Below are 23,673 nucleotides of genomic sequence, written 5' to 3'. Positions count from 1 at the left end.
ATCTGTTCGGTGACAAATAACCAGAAACAACTACATGAGAATGAAAGAAACATGTTTGATCATGTTGGCCCTTTGGAGAAGGCATGTCTATGAACAGGAAGCAAGTTTCCAATGGTAAACACCAATCTTGCTATTTGATCTCGTAGAGTTTGTGTCAAGTCTCTGTCCCAGATATGTGTCACAACAGACCCAGAAAGATATTGAAAGAAGGTATCAGAGGCGGACACTATTTTTTCTGCATTTAGGAGCCTCAAGTGTGTTCCTCACTTATTCATGTTCCAGTTGTTGCAGTAAGAATCAAATACCTCACTTGTTGTATTCCGATTATTGCAGCGAGACTCCAGTTGAAAGTGTAACTTATTGGCTCTGGGGTTTTAAATTGGACATTTTCCTTTGTGATACATGTGGTGTAGCCTGGTAATTATTGACACAGATAATGTTTCTGTTAGAACCAGCTGTGTGCTAATTACTCCCTCTGTAAACTAATATAAGATCATTTAGATCACTAGTTTAGTGATCTAAACGATCTTACATTAGTTTATGAGTTGTACAAGTTTATACTTTGTGTTCTGGAGCTGGCATATTTCTATATAGGTTTAGAACCACTGCACAAGGAGTGTATCGTGTATCAACAACATTCTTAAACATGCAACATGACTATTTGAAAACCAAACAACTAAGTTGCACTTGAACTGTTTTCTGAAAAACACTTCTATAGACTATAATAGTCAATAATGACAAGCATCTTCCAAGTAACTTGGTCTTTTCTTCCCAGGATAGAATCTTTTGAGTGAACCATCCAAAACTTAAGCAATTGTAATATAAAATATGAATTTGATAAATAACCGTGTCTGTTCCTCAATTGAGTATATTTATGTACAGTGTGTTTCATGTACACATGTTGCAAAATTGTTCTAGTGATCAGCAAATCCTCTAAAAGGCGGACGCCAATCACAGTGGATCAGAGTTGGTACATCTAGTCTACAAACTGAGAATATTTAGAAGAGAGACTCTGCTCTGAATCAATCTCCTGAACAAAGTCTCAACTCCACTCTCAAGATCAACGATGTCCAACTCCAGCACCTGCAGTTGCTCCTCTTCGCAATTAACTCTTTTCTTCTGGAATGCCTTTGACACAAGAGCCCACTTGTTAGAATTCGGTGGTGCAATTTGCTTCGACAGGAGTTCCATTGAGGATCCAATCATTGTGACAGCGGCTTCTCTAGCTTCAGTCAACAACCTGACCACTCTGCAGCTCTCCAGATCAGCCGAAGAAGACTTCTTGGTGTTCTTCTTGAGCGTTTTTTGCACTTTCTTAATCTGGTGAAACCAAGACTGAATCTTGACCTGAAGAGCTGCATCTTCTCCTCTCTTGATAACCAACTGCATGTCTTGGACGCTTGCCTTGAGCTCGGAAAAGCTGACTTGCACGACATTGCAGAGGTCAAGCAAGATAAGGGAGCGCTCGAGCTCTTGCTCCACAGAAATCCTTTGCTGCGTTTTGCAGAGGAGAATTTGGCTGCTAGGCAAGCATGTGAGCTCATCGATGCAGTCATAGATGTCTCCAAGCCTCCTTAGCCCAACACACACTGTCCCAATTGTTGATAAGGGAGAGACGGTGGCTGTGTTTAGGCTATGCAGCTGTTGATCGACATCGGTTTCGCCGGATCGAGGGCTGGAAGGCACACTCGTGGACCTGAGGTGGGGTGCCATGATTGTGTTGGAAGCTGAAGTTTTTTCGTTTGCTCTCTGGAGATAGAAGATAAGAGAAGCTGCTCTGCGATGGTGTTGAGTTCTGCCTATGGGCTTGTCCCTATATATACAGGTATGTACAGAAAGAAGCAGAAGCCCTGGCATGACCCTCTAGACAGCAAGAATCTCAATGATAACGCTGTGTCGTGCTGCCGTGACAAATACCACCCATCTCCATCACAGGATGCTGCTTTTCCTATGTCTCCCAACCAAGCTTCTTGATTATTGGGGGCAAACTCATATGCACAGGTGTGTTGGTCCAGATTGGCGAGCTGTGCCTTTGGTAGTCGAAGAACAGTTGACTTCACCTCTCCAGGCTCCACTGCTACGTCGTGTTTATCTGGTTTCTGATCACCTCTTGCGCGGCATCGCTGACATGTTTCGCCTGCCTGCCGCGCTTGCAAGCATTTCACATCTATTGCAATCTTGAGATGATCCATGTGCTGTCTGATTTTCCACTACTGAATCACAATGCTATGTTCCGATTTTGGCAGCAAGAATCAGCATGACAGCTCGTTCTGTTGCATGCTCTAAACTATTTTAATGGAGTTTGCTAATTCCATGTACTGGAAGCAACAACCTACAAATTTGATCACTCATGCGTAGCTCAATTTTTCTGAGTGCACTAATTATCCTCCCAATGAATTATCATATTCCAACAATTGCCTACAAAAGCCAGCAGGTTAGTTCACTCTACCAGCGGATCTTTACATAGTTGCATGCTTAGAGAATATTATAGTGGATTGGTAGCCAAGTCGTATTGGTGACAAGGTGTTACTATCTAGTTTTTGTACAGCTGTTAATTCAGTTGGTATTTTTTATGCTCAACTCATGCAGCTTACACACTCAACCTCTTCGACGTTGAGCTGGCATGTTTTGGCTATGATAGCAAGATCTGTTGCTCAGTGTCGTGGATATAATCCTGACAGTATTATGGGGGTATGAATGTAGAGGCAATCGTATCTGCCGAGCGGTGTAGATGAGTGTATGCGCAAGGGTTTATACATGTTCGAGCCCTCTTTGGTGGTGGTAATACCCTAATCTTGTAGTGCTCTTAGCTCTTGGCGTAAGGCACAAGATGTGAATGCTCAACCCTCAGCCCGGTGCTCCCCTCCCGGTTTATATAGAGTGTGCCAGGAGGGGGTACATAATAGGCTGATATTAATGCTATTCATGGCTTCAGGTGTATCCGATTATTTCCTGGCTATTACTGCTAGTAACTGCCGTATTTAACTAGATTATTCCACCGTTGGGTAACTGCTATCATTAAGACATCGTGGTTGATAGGGTATCATAGGTAGTCGCCGACTGTAGGTCTAGCCGACTGCTCCCGTCATCTTCATGACCGACTGCTAGGTCTTGTCCATCAGGGGGTGTAGAATCCGAATATAGGGACTTAGCCAGATTACGAGTCATCCTTTTGGTCCTTGATATCTACTAGGGCTCCGAATCCTATCGGCCGAAGGTGATGTCCTTCGGCCCATGTCTTTCTGGGCCGTATCTTTGATGGCTATGGCCTTCTGGAGGGCCATCGTATACTTGGGCCTACCCCATATTTATAATCCCGACACTTAGGATCTTTTGCTTGTTTCTGGTGGCATGAGAAATGGCATCTGAATAAGATGGCCATCTCAAAGTTAATCATTTTAAAGATCAGCTTGACCAATCGATCCTATTACGTCTATAGTAAACAATAATGATAATCATCTTGTAAGTAAATCATATTGGTTCTCTCATAGAAGAATCGTTCGAATGATCCGCCCCAAACTTAGGTCATTGTATCAAACCATGAATACACAATCTTGTCGACACGAGGAAATGGACAAAAAGCCGTGTTTTTGTTTCTCAATGGAGTATGTTTATGTACAAATTCCTCCCATGTATACACATTACAAAATTGTGATGATGATCAGCAAGCCCTCCAAAAGGCGGATACCGATCACAGGGGATCAGAGTCAGTATATGATCTCCTCTACAAGCTCAGAGTATTCAGAAGAGAAACTCTGCTTTGGATCAATCTCCTGAACAAAGACTCGACTCCGTTCTCAAGATCAACAATGTCCAACTCCAGCACCTGCAATTGCTCCTCCTTGCACGCCACACTTTTCTTCTGGGACGCCTTGGACACAAGAGACCACCTGCTGGAATTCGGCACGGCAATTTGCTTCGACAGGAGTTCCAAAGAGGATTCAAGCATTGTTACAGCGACGTCCCTAGCGTCAGCCAACAGACTGACCACTCTGCAGCTCTCGACATCAGCCGGAGAAGACTTTCTGCTCATCTTCTTGAACTGCTTTTGCGCTTTCTTGGTCAGGCGGAACCAAGACTGGATCTTGGCCTGAAGAGCAGCCGCATCATCTCTTCTCTTTGGTAACCAACTGCATGTCCTGTACGCTTGCCTTGAGCTTGGAGAAGCTCACTTGCACCGCGTCGCAGAGGTCGAGCAACACCAGGGAGTGCTCGAGCTCTTGCTCCACAACAATCCTCTGCTGCGGCTTGTAGATGAGAGCTTGGCTGCTGGGTAAGCTTGTGAGCTCGTCAATGCAGTCGTAAATATCTCCAAGCCTCCTTAGCCCGTCGAGCATTGTCTCGATGGTTGAAGAGGGTGAGGAGACGGAGGTGTTTAGGCTCTGAAGTTGTCTTTCGACATTGGTTTCGCCCGCGCAGGGGCTTGAAGGCGCACTTGAAGATCTGAGGTGGGATGCCATGGCTGTAGTGGGAGCCTGAAGTTCCTTTTCTTCTCTAGGGATGGAGGGAGAGGAGAGAAAGACGTCGTGTTGCAATGGTGTTGAAATTTGGCCATGTCTTTTCCCTATATATATACGGAAAGATGAAGAAGCCACGGTTTACCGAAAAAGGCTTTCGCCCCGTTTTATATATGTTAAACGAGAATATTGGGCAACTACTCGACACCCTAAGGAGGGTGCGGCTATGTCATTATATATAAATATCAAAGGGTACAAGTACAAGGTGTATACACAAGTCTACGTATGAACAAGTCTACGTATACATATACAATCTAACACCCTCCCTTAATCTTAACTGTGGCCTGAAGTACAAACTAAGTTAAGATTGTGCCTGCAGCCTACAAACCGTGGTTGTGGAAGAGGCTTCGTGAAGATGTCAGCAAGTTGATCCTTTGATGAGATGAACTTGATGCTAAGTAGCTTCTGTGCAACACGCTCTCGAACAAAGTGATAGTCAACCTCGATGTGTTTCGTTCGAGCATGAAACACCGGATTAGATGACAAGTATGTAGCACCAATGTTATCACACCAAAGTACTGGAGGATGAGCTGAAGGGACTCTCAACTCTCTCAACAAAGACTGAACCCAAATGATCTCAGCCGTCACATCAGCAACTGCTTTGTACTCGGCTTCCGTACTGCTGCGAGACACCGTAGCCTGCTTGCGAGCATTCCAAGCGATCAAGTTAGAACCAAGAAACACTGCATACCCCCCCCCCCCCCCCCCGTGGATCGCCGGTCATCAGGACTACCAGCCCAGTCTGCATCTGAAAAGGCTGAGATCTCATAAGACGGCGCCGGTTGGAGGAGCAAACCATAAGACGTAGTGAGACAGATATAACGCAGGATACGCTTCACAGCTGACCAATGAGATGTCCTGGGTGCATGGAGAAACTGACAGACACGATTGACTGCATAAGAGACATCTGGTCTGGTGATAGTAAGATACTGCAGACCTCCAACAAGACTGTGGTACTCAGTGGCATCATCAGGTGAGAGAGGGTCTCCATCAAGAGCAGACAACCGATCAGTGGCAGACATCGGAGTACTGGCAGGTTTACACTTCAGCATACCAGCACGACGCAACAAATCCAGAGAATACTTCTTTTGAGTAAGAGTTACCCCAACAGAAGACCGTGACACCTCCAGACCAAGGAAGAAGTGCAGAGCACCTAGATCCTTGACAGCAAAATCACCACTTAACGCAGACACAAGACGGTCTGCCGCAACATCTGAGGAACTGATGAGGATGATATCATCAACATAGACCAGTAAATACATCGTAACCTCAGGACGCTGAAGAAGAAACAACGATGTGTCAGCAGTGGAGGGAATAAACCCAAGCGCCCTCAGAACAGAGCCGAGACGTGCGTGCCAGGCACGGGGAGCCTGCTTAAGCCCATAGAGTGCCTTAAAAAGACGACAGAGATGATGAGGACGCGCAGGATCCACAAACCCTGGCGGCTGACGCATATAAACCTCCTCCTCCAGGACTCCATGCAAGAAAGCATTCTGCACATCAAGTTGATGGAGAAACCATCCTCGAGTAACAGCAAGGGACAGCAACAAACGAATGGTAGTGGGCTTGATAACTGGACTGAACGTGTCTTCATAATCAAGACCATACCTCTGTTTGAAGCCCTTAGCCACTAGCCTTGCTTTGTAACGCTCGATGGAGCCATCAGCATGTCTCTTGACTTTAAACACCCACTTCGAATCAATGATATTGACCCCAGATACTGGGGGAACAAGCTGCCAGGTGTCGTTCTTCAGCAGCCTGAAACTCCTGTTCCATCGCGACACGCCAGTGAGGAATGCCTAGTGCAGCCTGAAAATGTCGAGGCTCGGCAGTAGGATCCTCAGCAGCATGAGCCATGCACACGGCGAGCCACGCTACAGTCCCATCGGTTCGGATCTTTGGCTGAAAGACACCTGTCTGGCTGCGTGTGCGAGGTCGAAGAGCAGCAGGCTGTGGTTGCAGCTTCGGGCTTGATGCAGGTGACGACAGAGGCGAGGCCGAGTCCTCCAGGCTCACGCCAGAGCCGTCTGGTGCTGGAGAGGTAGGCAGTGTTGGGCCCGGCGAGGCCGGCCCATCGGGAGCTGAAGCCGGCGCGTGTGAGGCAGCCCCTGGGCCAGGAGAGGAAGCGACCGGCCCAGGAGAAACCACCCGCGAAGCAGGCTCGGGCGACGCCCGCAAGGCGGGCGAGGACGGGGGCGATGCCCGCGAGGCGGCTACGGGTGCAGCTCCCGCGGGTTGCTGGGTACTGCCCGGTATGCATGCCCCATGCACACGATCAACCTCCGGATTCGGAGCATGCGTTGGTGCCTGTTCCTCAAGGAGCTCAAGACGAGCACCACGTCCAACACCTACATCATGGTTAGGAAGCAACACAGGAGCATGTGCAATATCCACAAATTGATCAGGCGTAGGTGTGGTAGAAGAAACGGCTGGCATAGGAGTGATAGAGATGTTCGGAAGTGCATGAAAGGGGAACACATTCTCATCAAATACAACGTCACGAGAAATGTAGACGTGATTGGTGGGAACATGTAGGCATTTGTACCCTTTGTGAAGGGAACTATACCCAAGAAAAACACACTTTTTCGACCGAAACTCTAGCTTATGTTTGTTATATGGATGCAAATGAGGCCAACATGCACACCCGAAGACTTTGAGAAATGTGTAGTCTGGGATTTCATTGAGCAAGAGTTCAAGCGGAGTTTTCATATTCAGTAGTCGTGAGGGCAGCCCATTGATCAAAAAATAGGCAGTGGAGAAGGCATCACTCCAGAACCTAAAAGGTACGGAGGCATGAGCTGATAAAATAATGCCAGTTTCGACAAGATGACGATGCTTGCGTTCAGCAGTCCCATTCTGCTGATGTCTATGAGGACAAGACACACGATGTGCAATCCCAAGTTTGTTAAAGAACGAGTTGAGGTTGTGATATTCACCCCCCCAGTCGGTTTGAACATGGATAATTTTCTGGTTAAGGAGACGCTCAACATGTGCTTGAAACTGTATAAAAACATCAAACGCATCAGATTTTTTCTTAATAAGATAAAGCCAAGTAAACCGACTATAAGCATCAATGAAACTGACGTAATAATTGTGGCCACTGACAGGCGTTTGGGCATGACCCCATACATCGGAAAACACAAGTTCAAGAGGATGTTTCACAACACGACTAGACTCTGAAAATGGGAGTTGATGACTCTTGCCCTGCCGACAGGCATCACAAATAGTTTCAGCAGATTTATTTGACACAACCGGTAGTTCATGACGATGCAACACATGACAAACTATGGGAGTAGCGGGATGACCAAGGCGCGCATGCCAATGTGTAGGTGACACACGAACACCACTGAACGCCTGAGGAGAAAACTGCATAGGAGGTGCGGTCGGCGCGTCAAGTGCATACAAGCCACGATGAAGACGACCGCTAAGCAGAACGGCCCTCGTGTCCCGATCCTTGATAAAGAAACGAAAAGGGTGAAACTCAGCAAGGACATTATTATCACGAGTAAGTTGTGGAACAGACAACAAACTACGTGAAGAAGTGGAAATACGAAGAACATTAGAAAGATGCAGTTTTCGCGAATTGTGTGCAAGAAGGGATGCCTGACCAACATGGGAGATGCGCATACCTGCTCCATTGGCGGTGTGTACCTGATCATGGCCGCGATATGGCTCCTGAGTGGAGAGCTTGCCCATGTCGTTGGTGAGGTGGTTCGTAGCTCCTGTGTCCATGTACCATGTAGGATCAATCGAGTAGGATGGAGTGCGTCCGTGCTCATGACTCACTACCGCAGCGGCCGCCTGTTTTTCATTCCCTTTGCCATTGTTGCCTAGGCCAAGGAAATCTTGTTTGTAGCGGCGATGACAGCGAGAAGCTATGTGGCGCTCAATACCACACATTTGGCAGGCCTGCTGAGCGCCGCAACAAGGGCAGCAAGCCACTGGCCGCGATCCGCCTGTGATGGAAGGCGCGGTGCCACGCGAAGTCTGCTGAGATGGAGCCGTCGGCTTGGCAGGGAGCGACAGCTTCTGTGGTTTGCCGCGGGTCGCGGCATTAGCGGAGGCAAAACTCGGAGCAGTTCGATGTGCTTTGATGCGCTGTTCGCGACCTAGGAGACGCACATACAGTTCCCGTGGCGGAATAGGCACCTCGCGACCATGGACGTTCTCAATGAGATTATCATAGTCATCATCGAGGCCATTGAGCACATGGGTGGTGAAATCCTCATCTCCAAGGGGCTGGCCAATTGAGGCCAACGTATCGGCAAGACCGGACATCTTGTTGAAGTACTCCGTGATAGTGAGGCCATCAAGTTTGGTCTCCCCCAACTCAGTGCGGATAGAGTGAGCACGCGCCTGAGATTGAGAGGCAAAGCTGCTGTGAAGCGCAGACCAAGCATCCCGAGATGTCGCGGCGAAGATGACAAGCGACGATACGCTCGGAGTGAGCGAGGACTGAATGGCAGAAAGTATCGCCTGGTCTTGAGCCACCCACACATGATGAGCCGGATGATACGGCGGCGGACAGGGGATGGAGCCATCAACATAGCCCTCCAAGTAGCGACTTCGGAGGAGGGGTAGCACCTGAGCCCGCCATGACAAGTAGTTGTCCGACGTAAGCTTCATCGGAAGGAGATGCGAGAAGTAGAACGGCGATGGCGCCGGAGCATAACCCGCAGGAGCATGTGTCGGTGTCGCATGAAGGCCCATCATCGGATCATCAACGTGAGGAGCAAGCGCCAAGGATGCCTCATAGCCAGGGGCAGCCGGGGCATCGACCGGACCGTGCGGGACCCCCGAGGACACGGCGGGCGCAGCACCGTAAGCCGCCCCATAGGGCTGCAGGTGCGATGGAGCCACCTGAGACGACGAAAGCGCCGACCCGTAGGATGACGCCGGCTAGGCAGGGGGCAGCGGTGGCGTGGCGCCGTAGGGGCGCCGTACCACGGGGCGTAGGGCTGGGGGAGGCCATAAGGCTGAGGGGCGCCATAGGGTTGAGAGGCGCCGTAGGGAGGAGGGGCGCCGTAGGGCTGAGGGGGAGCCACCCCATAGGCAGTCGGTGCAGGGCCGCGAAAAGGCGGCGGCGCCAAAGCGATAGTCGATGGAGTAGCGCCGCTTGCGGTGATTGGCGACTGCAGATTGCCCTGCCCGCCCTGCTCGACCAGAGGGCCCGCGGGGGGTCTGCCGGGCGGCGGAGGCTGCCGCCAGGTGGTGGCGAGCGGGGGCGACACAAGGAAGGGCGACGAGGGGGCGATCGACGCGACGGCGGTGGAGGCGGCCGGGGCGGCGGCGGAGTTGGATGATGCCATTGCGGCGGCGGCGCTAGGAGGTGCACCGGAAGACACAAAACCCTAGTCTGATACCATGTTAAACGAGAATATTGGGCAACTACTCGACACCCTAAGGGGGTGCGGCTATCTCATTATATATAAGTACCAAAGGGTACAAGTACAAGGTGTATACACAAGTCTACATATGAATAAGTCTACGTATACATATACAGTCTAACAATATATAAAGCAAAGATCACCAATAACTCAGTACATAGGCGCTGAGCGCAGCTACACCATCCCTAACACTACAAGAGCCATTGGGGCCTCAACCATGAACACGCCACCGCATAGAGAAGATACCACGGTTTCGCTGACATTATAGACAAGAAGAATCTCATCGACGATGGAGTGCTGTGCTTCTTCAATGTCCCCAGCCATCTGCAGCAGGCAGCATCTCTCTAAGTGAGGTTACAAGTTACAAGGCAATCGTGCCTCCATTATCGGGGGCAAGCTCGTCTGCACGGGCGTTTAGACCCAGATCATGAGGCCGGTGAGCTGTACCTTTGCTAGTCGAAGGACGGTTGGCTTCACCTCTCCAGGCTCCAACGCGGAACCTGTTTATCTGGTTTCTCATCACTCCTCGTGCGGCGTCGCTGGCATGTTTCACCTGCCTGCTGCCTTGCAAGTATTTGGTATCTATCTCAATCTGGATTATTGGCGGCAAACCACCCGTGCATTGCTGTGACCGGTGAGCAGTTGACCTCACATCCGGGCTGTGCTGCCGCGCTGACAGCATCTAGCACTGCGACCTCGAGATGTTCCATTCATGCGCCGTCCAATTTTCTTTCTGCTCCTTCGAGGAAGAGCAGGAGGAGGAAGAAGAAGATGCCACTGCAGAGCTGTAGCAGGACCAGCTTCTTCCATGTGATGTGTTGGCGAAACGCTAGCTCATCGGAGAAGATGCCGCCTACCCTCTACCATAGTGCTGCCAATGCCATCATGCCATGTCTCCATCACCGCAGGCAACATCATCCGCACGAGTGCTTACTTGGCTCATCAGCCGCTCACTGGAGGAGGAAGCAGGCCCGGCCCTGGGGGGGGGGGGGCAGGGGGGGCGGCCGCCCCGGCCCCCCAACATCTAGGGGCCCCCTCCCAGACATGCATGCTGTACGCAAGTGGCCCATAGGCCCGTATCTTCCCCAGGACGAAATTGGCTCCATAAAGGAAAACCTAGGCTCACCGCAAAAAGTGAAATGAAAGCCTAAAAAAACTAGACAAGGACGCAATCAGTAATTCATTACTTCCATCTCCCGAAACGAAATAAGGCCCATATTGTATGCACGCAATCACGTCGTACAATCAACACGATTGTAACTCGTCAGATGTGAGATCGGATCCCTAATTCACTCCCTATTCCCTTTTTCTTGGCCCCGAACTTCAGATCCCGCTACTAGAGAATACTCCGGCGACCTGGTCCCGAACATCATATAGGAGTACTATCTGCCGGCGGCGTGCGAGTGTGAGTCGCAGCTGGGCGTGGCCACGCAGGACTCACACGCACATCGTCAGGCCATGGCGATTGATAGCGCCGAGCCCGTCCGTTATCCACTTTGCAGGCGCTGGGAGTACATCGCCGAGTGCCTCCGTCCACATCATGTTGTTGTGGAGCGCGTAATCATGAACGCCTATCAGCCGATGTGATTGTTCTGAGGTATATCATCTTACTATTTCCCTATTATTTACACTGCCCTCATCATCTATTCACTGTCATTTAACCTTGTTCGGTGCTGCGTAGCTGGGTTTTCTCGATGTTTTACGGGATCAATGGATGTCTAACGTTAGGAGTTTTTTTTCCTCTTCATGCATATGTCTATCCCCAATAGAAGAATGAGTGATTTCTTGCCATGCAATGATGCAAATCATAGCCTTACCACTAGGACGTGGATGGCCAGCAGGATTTTAGAAGAAACTTAGGATAATATGTAAAACAGTTTTGCTAAAGCACATCTAGATGTGCCCTAGACAAATCCTATGTAAAAAATATTAGTTGTAAATACCAAAATTGAATGCACTTAAGTGTAAATACCAATATTAGTTGTAAAAAATATATATTATTGTCCCTTTTTTGGGGGGCCCTGGATTTTTGACTTGCCCTGGGCCCCTAAAATCTCAGGACCGGGCCTGGGAGGAAGAGTTTGACTTCATCGGGGGCAGGGATCACGCACGTTACGTTACGTACTCCAGGCCCCAAGACGGATCGGCTGGTGGCAACTAAGCAATTAACTAGTCGCGATGTAGCATCGGTAGCATTCAACTGCAGATCTCCAACCCACACCGCCAAATTGTGACCTGGTTGTTCATCTATATACTTCTATTTTTGGTTGATCAAATTGCAACGGCACTGGTTTCACCTGGCATGACATGCAATGCACTGAATCTGGTGTCACCCTGAACCTTGAACTAACGAACGAGAGAAACAAAGAGGGAGCAAGACACACTGAATTTATTTTTCGTTGCATAAACATCGCATCTTTTCTGCTCCTTCTTCACCCTTTTATTCTTCTGTTCAAAAAGGAAATCATGTCGTAGCTCTTGCTCCACCACCAACCATGCCATCCCACGATCCAAGGTGCTGCTAGGCATCCTACAATGTCGCAGGGGAGTGCACATACCGCCTTTTCCAGCCATGAGCTAACAGACTTTGCAAAGAAATCACTACCAGAAAACGAAATGGGAAAAGGCTGTGTTAGAGTTGTGTCAAATATTATGGCGTGTGCCGGTGGCCGGGCAGCCAGGGTGCGGTATTGTAACCATGTCATTGGGAGGAGCGTCCGTAGTCAGGCTCCGGGGATGTAGGCATGATAGTGAACCTTGTTGTGTGATTGTTTGGTTCTCGGATGATCAACGATGATCTTGGATTTATTCTAACAAATCGTATCATGAGCTAGGTTACGGGGTGGATGTTTGATTGATGTAGAGAATGAAGAAGCAGTTGCATGGTTGGATGCCTTGCAGTGAGTTGCGGCCTTGTAGCAGCAGGTCCTGCGGTCGATTCGGCAGATCGGGCGAGTTCGATCGGTCATCGGTTCATGTGTTGACTCGGCGAGATGTGAGCAACAGTAGCGTGTGGCGGCGGTACAGCCGGCTAGCGCGTGGAGGCCTGTTTGTTCGTGGTGATTAGCCGCGTGTGGCCCATACGTGGGCAGCGCTCAATAGCAGCGGCGGCTTGAGCATACACAGATGGGCTTGAGCATACACAGATGGACTCACAGCTGAAAAGATTTGAGCTAACCAACATGTGATTGAATGGTTAAAGGAACTGTGATATTCTCAGTCCATCAGTGTTTAAATCTTGGTGCTCGCATTTGTTTTTGGATTTATTTTAGGATTTTCTGTAATGCGTATTCAATGGGTGGAGACGTTTTCGTCGACGACGAGGTGTCTACGACGTGTTCGAAATTTCAAGATAATATACCGGCTCAGTCTTTTGAAGATGCTTATAAGAGTAGGGTGTACATGTGTGCATTTGTAATGGTGAATGTATACGCATGTATGTGAGCGCTTTACGTCTGTGTTAAAAAAAAACCGGAAAGGTTTCATACAAGATTTGTTTTAGACCAAAAAGAGGACCGGGGGTCCTCGTATACGACGCAGACGAAGGCAGGGGACAGATCAATTTGGCGATGGAAAAAATTCAACCACGTTGGCATCCATCGGATTTAGCAGGAGACATTGACACGCAGCACTAGCATCGGGAGTTGAGTGCCATGGAGCTACACACGTGAAGACCAAGGTTGTTTTTCGTTGGAATTTGCTAGCAGTACATATTTGCTTGTGTACTTGGGCATCACGTGAGAGGAATCGGATAATTTTTCTCAGCGTGAGTCGTATGAAGAATCACGACGTCACCGGCCATCAAATTTGAGGTGAAGAAATTTAAAGAAAGTGAAAACCTTGGGTTATGATAGCCATGTGTGAAAGATTGTTGGCGCGACAGGTATGCTTGAAGGTGTTGCGGGAAATCATGCAAGTTAAGATGAAATTATCATGTGACGGATGAAAATTCGCGGAAGATGATTTGGGAGCCTTGAGCGTGTCATGCAGTCGTATAAGTCGGCTGGGTCGGACTTGACAGTCTGACGGATCGACATGAATGTCGGTTGGAACAGAAGACGGTGGTGGGATCGGTGACAACGACATGGGAGCGTGATGCTGATGGTGACCGACTTTTGGGCATGGAAACACGGGGCGCAGGCCCGAGGGCTTGTGCGGCTTCAACAAGACTATGACGCAGGGTTGATTCAAGATGGTGCGCATATGAGAGCTTGAAGTCGACGGGGCGCGAGGGTGGACTGATCATCTACCATGGAGTCATGTTGAAGGTGAAATTGGATTGAGGGGCTTCGGTGTAAGGATCCAGAGAATCGAAGCCTATTTCAGCAGGGAAAAAGCGAGAGGCACACAGTTCAGACTGGAGCTCAGTGGTCTGATAGAAGCGTGAAACTCGTCATCGGTCGGTGATGATCGATAGTACTCTGCAATGGGGGTTGAGTGGTGTGAATTTGCGACCCTTGAGACTCGACCGGGACAGCGGAGGCTCGACGCGGTAATAGAGGCGAGGCGTGCGGTATGCACGGGACATGAAGACGGACCAGGGCTCTGGTGGTCATACATGTGGTGAAACAACTACGAATTTGACTCGGGTTGATTACAAGCGATGGTGAAATTTCTTCAAGAGGCGGTCAAGAAAGGAGCGGTGATGTTGAGTTAAAGTAACTTTTATATGTGACACCCAATATGTGAGTTGTTCATTTTCATGCAGGTCAGTGATCAGTGTGTGATGGCGTTGGACGGATACTCTGAAAGTTGAGAGCACAAACTAGAGTAACAAGAAACTTAATTTCACTCGAGTGTTGACTGTGCTCAAGAAAAGGAGGGTCTACAAGTTGCAGGTGGAGTCACTTGGAGTCTTTGGAGTAGCAGCAGTACTTATGGGATAAGCTCAAGTTCAATGTACATGGAAGTTTGACGCATGGACGAATTCAAGGTGGTGGAGAATTCGCCAAGGTGAAGTTTGTTAGAGTTGTGTCGAATATTGTGTACAAGGTAGGTTACAGTTGGACTCTGAGTAGTATTGTGTTTAGATAGGATATGAAGGCGTGTCCTCATAGGACACTTGTATCCCAGGTCTATCATATATAGTGAGGGTAGACACACGATATAATCTATGTCAACATAATAGCATAGACACGCGGGGGAACTGGCGGCATGTGCCGGCGCTCGGGCAGTTAGGGTGTAATATTATAGTTGTGTCATGAGGAGGAGCGCCTGTAGTTAGACCCCGAGGATGTAGCCATGATGATGAACCTCATTAACAAATCTTGGTGTCATGCTCGTGCGATTGCTTGGCCCTCGAATGGTCGACAGTGATCTCGGATTTATTCTAACAGTGTCGTGCTAGCGAATTTGGGCTGTCATGGCAAGATTTTTCTCCTGTGCTCCGTCAAACTCCCCTAGACAGGGTTTAATGCAACATTCTCCCTGTGAACCTTGTCAAAGGAGCTTTGTGTCAACGATTCTCACCTTGTCGTGCAACTCTTGGAACCGAACATGGCTTGAGGGACTTGGTCAGAATGTCCACCTTCTGCTCCTCCGTTCTGATGGACTCCATGGCCGCCATGCCCTTCTCGAGGCAATCTCGTATCAGTGTGCCACAATGTAGCGAAGCAGGTACTTACACTCGCGAGATGATCACTTGCCGGTGCCTCCATGAACTGTCTCAAGAATCCTACAGCGAATGCGATGTTAGGGTGTCCGTGGACGATGTACCTAAGGTTCTCCATGACACTGAAGTAAAATGTCGCGTCCACAAACGTTAGCTCGTTGTCCTTGTTGAGCTGACAACGCGCATCCAACGGAGTGTATGTTGCATTGCAGCATGCCATGCCGTCTCTTTCGAGCAGCTTGTCGGCGTAAGCGGACTGGGTGAAGGTGATCCATCCGCGCTCCTAGTTTAGAGCATCTCTAGCGAGCATCTCTAGCAGACCCCGCAAAGCCCTATCTCGCAAATTTCGTTTATGCGCCACCTATATTTTTTGGCGGTACCGCAAGACGTCCAGCAGAGCAGGTCCTCTAAACTCATCACGGAGTTGGTAGTGTGAAGCACTGTTGTCGATCTTCTGGTAGGTGTCGAGAAATGCAGTGATCTCATCTGCATCCCTGGCAGGCTTCACACGGCTACTGACATTATCATAATAAAACTCAAGTTCAAATCCCTCTCATCTTCGATGATCATCTTGTGTAAATTATACATGCAATCATGATGTTTGTGAGGGATTTTTGTCAGGGAACACAGTATTTCAAAATTTTCCTACAATCATGCAAGATCTATCTAGGGGATGCATAGCAACGAGAGGTGAGAGTGTGTCCACGCATCCTCGTAGACCGAAAGAGGAAGCGTTTAGTAACGCAATTGATGTAGTCGAATGTCTTCGCGATTCAACCGATCCTAGCATCGAACGTACGACACCTCCGCGTTCAGCACACGTTCAACTCGATGACGTCCCTTGAGCTCTTGATCCAGTTGAGGACGAGGGAGAGTTTCTCAGCACGACGGCGTGTTGACAGTGATGATGAAGTTACCAGCGCAGGGCTTCGCCTTAGCACTATGACGATATGATCGAGGTGTGTAACTGTGGAGGGGGGCACCGCACACGGCTAAGAGAAGAGACTTGGTGTGCCTTTGGGGTGCCCCCCTTCCACGTATATAAAGGAGGGGGGAGAGGAGGCCGGCCCAAGGGGGGCGCGCCATAGGGGGGAGTCCTACTTGGACTCCCTGTCCAAGTAGGATTCGGCCCCCCTTTCCTATTCCAACTAGGAGAAGGCGGGAAGGAGGAAGAGGGGAGAAGGGAGGAGGGGGGCGCCACCCCCTCCTAGTCCAATTTGGACCACCCCTTGGGGGGGCGCGCGGCCATCCCTTGAGGCCCTTCTCTTCTTTCCACTAAAGCCCATTAAGGCCCATTACTTTGTCGGGGGTTTCGGTAACCTCCCGGTACTCCGGTAAATACCTGAAACACTTCGGAACCATTCCGGTGTCTGAATATAACCTTCCAATATATCAATCTTTACCTCTCGGCCATTTCGAGACTCCTCGTCATGTCCGACATCTCATCGAAGACTCCGAACAAACTTCGATCATCAAATCACATAACTCATAATACAAATCGTCATCGAACGTTAAGCGTGCGGACCCTACGGGGTCGAGAACTATGTCAACATAACCGAGACACATCTCCGGTCAATAACCAATAGCGGAACCTGAATGCTCATATTGGCTCCTACATATTCTACAAAGATCTTTATCGGTCAAACCGCATAACAACATACGTTGTATCCTTTGTCATCGGTATGTTACTTGCCCGAAATTTGATCATCGGTATCATCATACCTAGTTCAATCTCGTCACCGGCAAGTCTCTTTACTCGTTCCGTAATGCATCATCCTGTGACTAACTCATTAGTCACATTGCTTGCAAGGCTCATAGTGATGTGCATTACCGAGAGGGCCCATAGATACCTCTCTGATAGACGGAGTGACAAATCCTAATCTCGATCTATGCCAACTCAACAAACACCATCGGAGACACGTGTAGAGCATCTTTATAATCACCCAGTTACGTTGTGACGTTTGATAGCACAGAAGGTGTTCCTTCGGTACTCGGGAGTTGCATAACTCATAGTCAGAAGAACATGTATAAGTCATGAAGAAAGCAATAGCAATAAAAATAAACGAGCATTATGCTAAGCTAACGGATGTGTCTTGTCCATCACATCATTCTCTAATGATGTGATCTCGTTCATCAAATGACAACACATGTCTATGGTTAGGAAACTTAACCATCTTTGATTAACGAGCTAGTCAAGTAGAGACATACTAGGGACACTCTGTTTGTCTATGTATTCACACATGTACTAAGTTTCCGGTTAATACAATTCTAGCATGAATAATAAAAAATTACCATGATATAAGGAAATATAAACAACAACTTTATTATTGCCTCTAGGGCATATTTCCTTCAGTCTCCCACTTGCACTAGAGTCAATAATCTAGATTACATAGTAATGATTCTAACACCCACGGAGTCTTGGTGCTGATCATGTTTTGCTCGTGAGAGAGGCTTAGTCAACGGGTCGGCAACATTCAGATCCGTATGTATCTTGCAAATCTCTATGTCTCCCTCCTTGACTTGATCGCGGATGGAATTGAAGCGTCTCTTGATGTGTTTGGTTCTCTTGTGAAATCTGGATTCCTTCGCCAAGGAAATTGCTCTAGTATTGTCACAAAAGATTTTCATTGGACCCGATGCACTAGGTATTACATCTAGATCGGATATGAACTCCTTCATCCAGACTCCTTCATTTGCTGCTTTCGAAACAGCTATGTACTCCGCTTCACACGTAGATCGTGTCACGACGCTCTACTTGGAACTGCACCAACTGAGAGCTTCACCATTCAATATAAATATGTATCCGGTTTATGACTTGGAGTCATCCGGATCAGTGTCAAAGCTTGCATCGACGTAACCATTTACGACGAGCTCTTTGTCATCTCCATAAACGAGAAATATATCCTTAGTCCTTTTCAGGTATTTGAGGATGTTCTTGACCGATGTCCAGTGATCCACTCCTGAATTACTTTGGTACCTCCCTGCTCAACTTATAGCAAGGCACACATCATATCTGGTACACATCATTGCATACATGATAGAACCTATGGCTGAGGCATAGGGAATGACTTTCATTTTCTCTCTATCTTCTGAAGTGGTCGGGCATTGAGTCTGACTCAACTTCACACCTTGCAACACAGGCAAGAACCCTTTCTTTGACTGATCCATTTTGAACTTCTTCAAAAATTTATCAAGGTATGTGCTTTGTGAAAGTCCAATTAAGCGTCTTGATCTATCTCTATAGATCTTGATGCCCAATATATAAGCAGCTTCACCGAGGTCTTTCATTGAAAAATTCTTATTCAAGTATCCTTTTATGCTATCCAAAAATTCTATATTATTTCCAATCAATAATATGTCATCCACATATAATATTAGAAATGCTACAGAGCTCCCACTCACTTTCTTGTAAATACATGCTTCTCCAAAAGTTTGTATAAAACCATATGCTTTGATCACACTATCAAAGCGTATATTCCAACTCCGAGAGGTTTGCACCAGTCCATAAATGGATCGCTGGAGCTTGCACACTTTGTTTGCACCTTTTGGATTGACAAAACCTTCTAGTTGCATCATATACAACTTTTTTTTAAATATCCATTAAGGAATGCAATTTTGACATCCATTTGCCAAATTTCATAATCATAAAATGCGGCAATTGCTAACATGATTCGGACAGACTTAAGCATCGCTATGGGTGAAAAGGTCTCATCGTAGTCAACTCCTTGAACTTGTCGAAAACCTTTCGCAACAAGTCGAGCTTTGTAGATAGTAACATTATCGTCAGTGTCAGTCTTATTCTTGAAGATCCATTTATTCTCTATTGCTTGCCGATAATCGGGCAAGTCAACCAAAGTCCACACTTTGTTCTCATACATGGATCCCATCTCAGATTTCATGGCCTCAAGCCATTTTGTGGAATCTGGGCTCATCATCTCTTCCTCATAGTTCGTAGGTTCGTCATGGTCAAGTAAGATGACCTACAGAACAGGATTACCGTACCACTCTGGTGTGGATCATACTCTGGTTGACCTACGAGGTTCAGTAATAACTTGATCAGAAGTTTCATGATCATCATCATTAACTTCCACACTGATTGGTGTAGGAATCACTGGAACTGATTTCTGTGATGAACTACTTTCCGATAAGGGAGAAGGTACAATTACCTCATCAAGTTCTACTTTCCTCCCACTCACTTCTTTCGAGAGAAACTCCTTCTCTAGAAAGGATCCATCCTTAGCAACGAATATCTTTCCTTCGGATCTGTGATAGAAGGTGTACCCAACAATTTCCTTTGGGTATCCTATGAAAACACATTTCTCCGATTTGGGTTCGAGTTTATCAGGTTGAAGCATCGCAGCCCCAAACTTTAAGAAACGACAGCTTAGGTTTCTTGCAAAACCATAGTTCATATGGTGTTGTCTCAATGGATTTAGATGGTGCCCTATTTAACGTGAATGCAACCGTCTCTAAAGCATAACCCCAAAACGATAGCGGTAAATCAGTAAGAGACATCGTAGATCGCACCATATCTAATAAAGTACGGTTACGACTTTCGGACACACCATTACGCCGCGGTGTTCCAGGTGGCGTGAGTTGTGAAACTAATCCACATTGTTTCACATGAAGACCAAACACATAACTCAAATATTCACCTCCACGATCAGATCGTAGAAACTTTATTTTCTTGTTACGATGATTTTCCACTTCAATCTGAAATTCCCTAAAATTTTCAAATGTTTCAGACTTATGTTTCATCAAGTAGATATACCCATATCTGCTCAAATCATCTGTGAAGGTCAGAAAATAACGATACCCGCCGCGAGCCTCAACACTCGTCGGACCGCGTACATCAGTATGTATTATTTCCAATAAGTCAGTTGCTCGCTCCATTGTTCCGGAGAATGGAGTCTTAGTCATCTTGCCCATGAGGCATGGTTCACAAGCATCAAGTGATTCATAATCAAGTGATTCCAAAAGCCCATCAACATGGAGTTTCTTCATGCGCTTTTGTCGAATGTGGGGTTCCGGCAAACCCTTAAGGTTCGAACACTGGGGTGCGCGCAAAGTCTCTCCCTCCTACCGATCTACGCTCTAGCTCGCTAAGATCTGGCGGACGAACTCGACGAACTCACAACACATAAAGACACGGGGTTTATACTGGTTCGTCCCACCGTTGTGGTGTAATACCCTACTCCAGTGTGGTGGTGGTGGATTGCCTCTTGGGCTGATGATGAATAGTACAAGGGGAAGAACAACCTCCTGAGGTTGAGGTGTTCTTGTGCTTTCGGACTTGTGTGTCCCTCTAGGTCTGATGAGCCCCCCTACTATGGTGTCTAGTCCTATTTATAGAGGCCCTGGTCCTCTTCCCAAATATTGAGCGGGAAGGGAGCCAACAATGGCGGGCTAATTCGAAGGGGGGCAACTAGTATAAGCTATCCTGACAAAAGTGGTCTTCACCTGCGAAAAGCTCTGGGGTGACGCCGTCTTGGGCTCCACGATGACCTCCGTCTTGCAGTCCATGGTCTTGGTCTTGTTGCACCAAAATGGCAACCTTTGCCTGAGGCCTCGGTACCCCACGGCTGGGCTTGCCTCCCTTACACCAAAGAGGAAACAAGGACGCTGCGCGCGCTGGCGCCCGCCTGGTGTCGATCATCATGGCTCACGTCACGAGAGCCTCGTGAGGTTTTACCCTGCCTTGATATCTCCGCTCCTCGTGAGCCTGCCTGGCTCGGCAACTCCAGAGGAGGTCTTGTGTCATCCGCCTCACGAGGCTTGGACCCTCGCGAGGGTCTTGGGTGCCTTGTTGACGAAGATGGGCCGTTCGTCCTGCTGGCTCAGCCACGCCGTGGGCCGCAGACAGGCAGGTCTGGGGGCCCCCGTTCCCAGAACACCGACAGTAGCTCCCGGGCCCAAGGTGCGTGCGGGCTTGGCTTCGCGGCGAAGCCAAGGGTCAAGTTCGGAGCACCGCGGGCCCCAAAAGCTTGCAGCCTCGGTTGACGCGTGGCAGTTGATTGGACGTGGGCGTCTCCGCTTCCCCACGCTGCCTCGACGACTGCATGACTTGACAAGTCCCTGCGACATGCAAGGGAAACCATTATTACCTGCGATCGTGGGAGAAGCCGGTTGGCCTTCTCTAGCTATAAATGGGGAGGGGGCGGAGCCCCCGTTGCCCATCTCTTCCTCGCTTGCTCGCTTCTTCTTTGCTTCATTGCTTACAGCGCCTCCGATGGCGCCACGAAGGAAGTTCTCTGCCGCCGAGAAGGGGAAGGCCCCTCGCGAGGGCCCCGGTTCCCCGACGCCCAAGCGTGGTCGCGGCCGTCCGCGCAAGCACGCTGCGACCCCCATTGTGGCCCACCATCGAGGCGGCACCGCGGCACGCGGAGGGGACCGTCCCAACCATGGCGGTCTAGCTGACGAGGGGAGGCGCGCGATGGTGGCGCGGCCTCCCCGCCCACGCTTCCATTCAGCAGAGGTGTCGCCGGAGTTCGTTGTTTGGTCGGAGAACCCGGCCGGCAACTGGCTCTAGCTTCCGCGCTTCTTTGTCGATGAACTGTCGGCCCCTAGTCCAGGCGGGCTCTGGTTGCAGGCGGATGGTTGCTTCAGCAAGGCCTCCTGGGTCGCAGTCGAGACTTCCTCCACGGGCAACATAGCCCTGGCCCGCGGCTGGCAGACGTTCGCCCGTGCGCGCGGCCTGGGCAGGCGGTGCACGCTCCACTTCAGGTATGACGGTGGGTCGACCCTCTACGTGAGGATGTTCGGGGAAGATGGTCGCCGTGCCGGGTGCTGCTCCGAGACGAACGACGGTGAGGAGGTGCTCGGCCTTGGCGACGGTCGCGACAAGGATGAGGGCGAGCCTGTCCTCGGCGGCGACCGCGTCTCTTACAGCTACGGCGGCACTTCCTCCGGTGACAGCTCCAGCAGCGGTGGCTACAACCAGCCGCCGCGCCACCGCGCCCGCTTCGAAGGAGGCAGCGGGTCATCTCGCCGTCGCGCCTTCGTGAAGCACGAGGAGGGGTCTGGCTAGGCTCGGGGCGTCACCAAGGGCCTGCCTCCGCGGATTGCTGAAACACCACTTTGTTTCGCTTTTTTCCTTTTTCCCGCATCAGAAAATGAAACCAGTATGGGCCTAGAGGGGCGTGTATCAAACTATGGTTCTTGGTTAATGCAACGTGCATGTTATTCCCATGCCATGTTGTTATTTTACGCAAAGATAACTTAACCTGGTGCGTTTGGGACGCCCTTTCCTTCACAAGATGCCTTCCTGGTGCGTTTGGGATGCCCTTTCCTTCATGAGGTGCCTGCGTTTGCTCAGAAACTGCAAAAAAATTGTTAGCGGGTGCGCTAGGGGATTTGCCGTTCACCCAAACCTTGACTTGGCGCTTTGCATCGCGGTACCCGAGGGGCACGGATTAGGACAGATGTTCTAGCTTTCAGGCTCGAACGAGGGTGACTCGCGAGAAGGCAGAGAGAAAAAATGCTCGCGAGGGCACCTGCCTAGCCCCCTCGCGAGGTATGCGAGAGAGAGAGAGAGAGAGAGAGATCATGAGCAAACCAGAGCCGAAAAACGCGGTAAAAGGCGAAGGAACTAAATCAGCAAGGAACACAAAAGGCAAACTTGATTAAGGAGAAGCGAGCCAACTACGGAAAGCAAATGAAAAGCCGCGTCCGGCACCTAATCTAGTCTTCAAGTCTTCTCACCAGCGCGGAGCTAAGTGATATCCACTAGGTGTGGGAGGGAGCCCCAGGGCCTGAGGCCGGCGCTCCTGAGACTCCGGGGCGTGTACAACCCCAACTCATTATTACGTGAGAGTGTCACGGGTGGCGATTCTTCACATGCACCGGGCCTTCTTCACAGGCTCTGGGCCTTTCTTCACAGGCTCTGGGCCTTGCTTCATGGGTAGAACTTCCGGAGGAGCTGGATGTTCCAGGTGTTTTGGATAGGTGTCCCTTCTTGCGTCTCCAGGCGCACGACACCGGGCCTGGAGATGTGGACGACCCTGAACGGGCCCTCCCACATGGGTGAAAGCTTGTGCAACCCTTCCCTGGAGAGGACCCACCTCAGGACCAAGTCACCCGTCTCGAGCGTCCTGGAGCGAATGTTGCGGCAGTGGTAACGCCGCAGCGCTTGCTGGTACCTTGCCGCCCTTAATGCAGC

The 23,673-nt window shown here is 49.3% G+C and overlaps 1 protein-coding gene and 1 pseudogene across 1 annotated transcript; both read right to left on the bottom strand.

Annotated features, from left to right (window-relative positions):
- Positions 1–44: 44 nt before the first annotated feature.
- On the bottom strand, positions 45–2,417 carry LOC125526037 (uncharacterized). The gene has a single exon (XM_048691064.2). It carries the CDS (start codon positions 1,855–1,857, stop codon positions 982–984), a length of 876 nt encoding a protein of 291 aa, XP_048547021.2. The 5' UTR covers positions 1,858–2,417; the 3' UTR covers positions 45–981.
- A 917-nt stretch (positions 2,418–3,334) lies between these two features.
- LOC125526038 (uncharacterized) lies at positions 3,335–4,934 on the bottom strand (annotated as a pseudogene).
- Between the last annotated feature and the right edge of the window lie 18,739 nt (positions 4,935–23,673).

The sequence above is a fragment of the Triticum urartu genome, chromosome 7A (genome assembly GCF_056163025.1).
Source record: "Triticum urartu cultivar PI428250 chromosome 7A, HENAU_Tu73, whole genome shotgun sequence".
Lineage (NCBI taxonomy): Eukaryota > Viridiplantae > Streptophyta > Magnoliopsida > Poales > Poaceae > Triticum > Triticum urartu.
This window is presented reverse-complemented; position numbering and strand designations above follow the sequence as displayed.